The sequence below is a fragment of the Trichinella spiralis genome (assembly GCF_000181795.1).
Source record: "Trichinella spiralis strain ISS 195 chromosome Unknown Scfld2644, whole genome shotgun sequence".
NCBI classification, from domain to species: Eukaryota; Metazoa; Nematoda; class Enoplea; order Trichinellida; family Trichinellidae; genus Trichinella; species Trichinella spiralis.
This window is the reverse complement of record NW_003529583.1, coordinates 1-4,231: the sequence shown is the minus strand read 5'-3', so window position 1 is coordinate 4,231 and position 4,231 is coordinate 1. Positions and strand designations below refer to the sequence as shown.

Below are 4,231 nucleotides of genomic sequence, written 5' to 3'. Positions count from 1 at the left end.
ACTTCCCATCCGGGTTGCATTCACTGATGCTAACATTACCTTCGCTGATCGCTGATAGCTGGTTCTTGTCGCCATTTCTCCTTTCACTACACGCATACTTTCTGTAAAAAAACAATTTTTTTTAAATTTCAAACAAACATTAAAAGAAAAAACATCTATGTCGTCGTGCTTTTTACCAGTATCTTCTTGTTGTTGTAAGCTTCGAGTTTTGACAACTTGCTCGACGAGTTGACGCAGACCTGTTCGATTTTCTTCACCTTCAAGCATCTTCCTGTAGATGGCAATTTCCGCATCCAAAGTCTGCTTGGTGTCAAGCAACATCTGCAATTCGACCATAAGAGCCTGGCATTCTTCGCGCATTTTTCTTATTTGTCCGTCGCGATCATTCAATGCCGATTCATACTGACGTTGATCATCCTCCAGTTGGTATGTTAATTCTTGAACTTGTTTCTCCAGCAATGAATTCTAGAAAGAGAGAAAATTAAACCGAAAAAATTGTATTGTAATTGAAATTTTCACTTACTCGACTTTCCAAATCACCCAACTTGCCACGCAAATCGCCCATCTGTGAACGAAGACGTTTCACTTCCTCTTTCTGGTATCCAGTCTCCATTGTATGTCTAGCTGATGCTGTCTGAATCTCTTGAACCTAAATTAAAAAAAAGAAAATATTTTGCACTTTCTTAATATTGCAAAACGTAATATAATAAAATGCTTTTTTTTTTAAAAATAAGATTGAGAAACACCCTTTCCTCACCTTCAACTTATACCAAGATTCCATATCACTTTTGTTTTGTAGAGAAACTGAATCGTATTCGTTGCGAATATCACGAATGGCTAGTGCAAGTTCGTTTTTGAAAAATTCACGATTTTCGGCAGTTGTATCACGAGCGGCCAAAGCTTGTAATTCTTTGATTTCCTTTACGACGAAGGAACAATTTTTAATTTAATAATGATAATTAAAGTAAGAAAAAAAAATCAAATTTACTTGATCATGCACACGACGAATGAAGTCAATTTCTTCCAACAAAGTTTGCACCTGATTTTGATAATCAATACGATTGAGCGTCTCCTGATCCAAATCCTGAAATGATCAATTGCACCACAAATGTGGATGAATTATTTATTCAATTAAATGAGATGTTTTTTTTAAATTAGAAAATACAATTTGCATAATTTTATAATCGCAATAATCGTCTGCTTACCGTTCGAGCTTTGTTCAATTCACTCTGCAAGCGCATATTTTCCTTTTTCATTCGATTCACTTCATCTTCCAAACCTTCAATTCGACGACGAAGCAAATTCGCCTCAGCTTCGTGCTCGCTCAACTGTGTCAACAGACCGTCGATTTTTTCCTGATCTCCAGCACGTTGACGTAAAGCATCTTCATACCTGATAGCAAAATAAACAAACAAAATATTTCAATGTAAACTATAATTAATTTTATTATTATTATTATTATTATTATATGAAATCAAATTGAAAAATGCGCGTTTTAATGAAAGTTTCAATTTTAATAAAAAAAAACACTCAACAAGCAAGTAGCCCCCCCCCCTCCCCATGCCTCAACTGGTTCGGCTTGTAATTTACTTTGCGTAGAGAGAATTACTTGCTTGCTGTTTGATTAAACTTGTGCGAAACATTAGAATAATGAAATTTTTTGTTTCGGCCAATACATTAAACAGCAATCAGAAAAAAGAAATCAATAAAACAAACAATTTGCTTGTTGCATTGGCGTTCGTTCGGTCCAAAAGTTTTCCACCACGTTGGTAAAAGTGAAAAATCAACTGTACAACAACAAACAACATATAGTAATTAAAATATTTTAAAGTAAAAAAATTTTTACTTTATATATTTCACAGATTAATTTTTAATAAAATATTGATTTGTCGAATGACGATATAGAAGAAAATATTAATATTTGCACATCGTGACCAATTTGCTGTTGGCTGACAAGGTTGATTTATCGTTTGAGTCGAAATGTACATATAAAAGCTCATAAACAAACATGCGACCCTTGCAACAAGAAGCACCATCTATCTCACCCTGACCAAACTACTATTCATTCACTTGTGCATAGTGAAAAACAAGCCCAATGAAAAATATTTGATGAAAATGATGCATGCATATATATATATATATATACTGGGTGGAATTTGAAGAAGATGGTAAATAGAGAATATTATTTCAGGTCAGTAATGCAATTTATATACGCAATCAAATAACTAAAGTGAGATCAATTTTTACAATTTTGCCTTATTGAAAATAGCGATGCGCGTTTATTATTTATCATAAATTTCACAACCCACAAAAATCAGACTTTTGATAACAAGCCAAATTGAAACAAGTTTACACCATCAAGTCAACAACTGTATTCAGTAATCAATAAAATCGCTATTGCAAATGTTGAACAGAAAAGTAGAAGAAGAAGAAGAAGAAGGTCGTGCCAAAGAATTGTGTTATCTATCACCATCACAACCGAAACCACAACCAAAACCAAATACCAGGCAAAGATGAAATTTTCACATTTCACATTAAACTACATTACACATACATGCACACAAATATTAAATATTGCCAACTAGTCAAACATGACAAACTACAGTAGAGATGGTTGGAAAATGAAAAGATCCATTCAGAATTGATGAAATGGGTGCAAGTATTTTATAATAAAAATTGGAGCTCAAAATTTTGATGAACAATAAATAATTAATAATAACTAGAAATTCCTGCTCGACGATATCAAAGAGCAAGAGACAGAGAGATGGTCAACATTTAACCAAGTTGCATGGAATAAATCATCGAACATTGCCTGAAGCTGAAAACAATTAGAAAAAGTACTTCTAAATTTAGATATCTGGTTGGTTCGTTGTTCCAAAATGCGCATTTATCATGCGGAAAGAGACCATTTGCAACAACATTTTAAGCGATGATAAAAATTACACGCTATTCTATCGTAATAATAAGAATAATAATAAAATGCAATTCACATAAAATGGGGCTATTTTTGTTTGTTTGATTTACGCTCAAATGAAAAATGTATCTATATTTATTTATTTATTTAAACGGTTGAAATGTTGTTTTTCAAAAATAATTCACATCAGCATCATCCTTCATCGAAAACTTTGTCATCTAAACTTGAACATATGCTTCAGCAGAACACTGTTCGTAATATATAAAACTCTGCTTTTTCCGCTGCTGCTACTAATTTGATAATATTATTTTGCAAAAGCAAGCAAACGAGCGAGCGAGCGAGCGAATTGAGTAAAATTAATTTTTGCCTGGGTAGTAATAAAAATTCGTTACTATGGTGAAGCGAAGAGTATGAATAAATAGTGATGATGATGATGACGAATGGAAAAATCTATCCATCTATCTAACTGCTGCAGCTGCTGCAATTTAAAAATTTTTCAATTGCTAACAACAAAAACGACGACCGTTTGCAAATGTCCATGCAATGCTGCATAATATGAAAATCGATAAGCAAAAGAGAAACACGCCCACGTTCAAAGTGGTAACTGAAGCTTTTATAATGCTATTTTTATTTGTCATCAATGATTTTTCGTTGAAATATTCCACAGCATTATTGCATGCATATCAATTGACGAATGAATAAAAACGAGATTGCAAAAAGCAAATATTTTTTTCAAAAAAAAATTGCAAAATGTTACAATCTACAAAAAGATACTTTTTTTAATTGAAATTTTGAAAAAAAAAATTTTCAATTGAAAAAAGCAGAGCAACAACTGTCAGCTAGCTAGCCGGAGAAAATTGTTGGCTAGTTAAGCTGTTCAAAAACAAAAAAAATAGTAACAAAGATTATTAAAGTGGACAGGAAATGATGAAAAATCACACATACAACGAACGGATGAATGTGAAAAAAGACAAGAGGAGAATTTTCGCTCAAATTTGCAAATGCTACTGCTTCGCACAAAAGAATTTATTTAAAAAGAAAAAATAAATAAATTAGCTTGATTGAACAAAAAAAATTTGCATAACATGAAAAAAAACTGATCATCTGTGAAAGTGTGAAAAGAAAAAATGGGCGTTTTCTTTCTTTGGAAAAAAAGATTTTTTTTTTTCAAAAACTTTTGCTGTTGCTATTTTTGAAAATTTGCACACACACTGATGCATCATTATGATTATTAGAGTTGACAAATCAGCGCAATTTTCAACCCGACCTGAGCGACGATTCCATGAATACATATGTATGACAGCATATGGGAAAAAT

General features: G+C 32.4%; 1 protein-coding gene across 1 annotated transcript; it reads right to left on the bottom strand.

The window, feature by feature from the left end:
• Positions 1 to 34: 34 nt before the first annotated feature.
• On the bottom strand, positions 35 to 1,643 carry Tsp_12472a (intermediate filament protein ifa-1; the record flags this gene model as incomplete). Its single annotated transcript, XM_003368339.1, has 7 exons — positions 1,591 to 1,643; positions 1,206 to 1,392; positions 989 to 1,084; positions 758 to 919; positions 524 to 649; positions 177 to 465; positions 35 to 101 (listed from the first exon to the last, which is right to left on the bottom strand). Coding segments are annotated over exons 1-7 (980 nt in total), but the record flags the coding sequence as incomplete, so codon positions are not given.
• Positions 1,644 to 4,231: the final 2,588 nt, after the last annotated feature.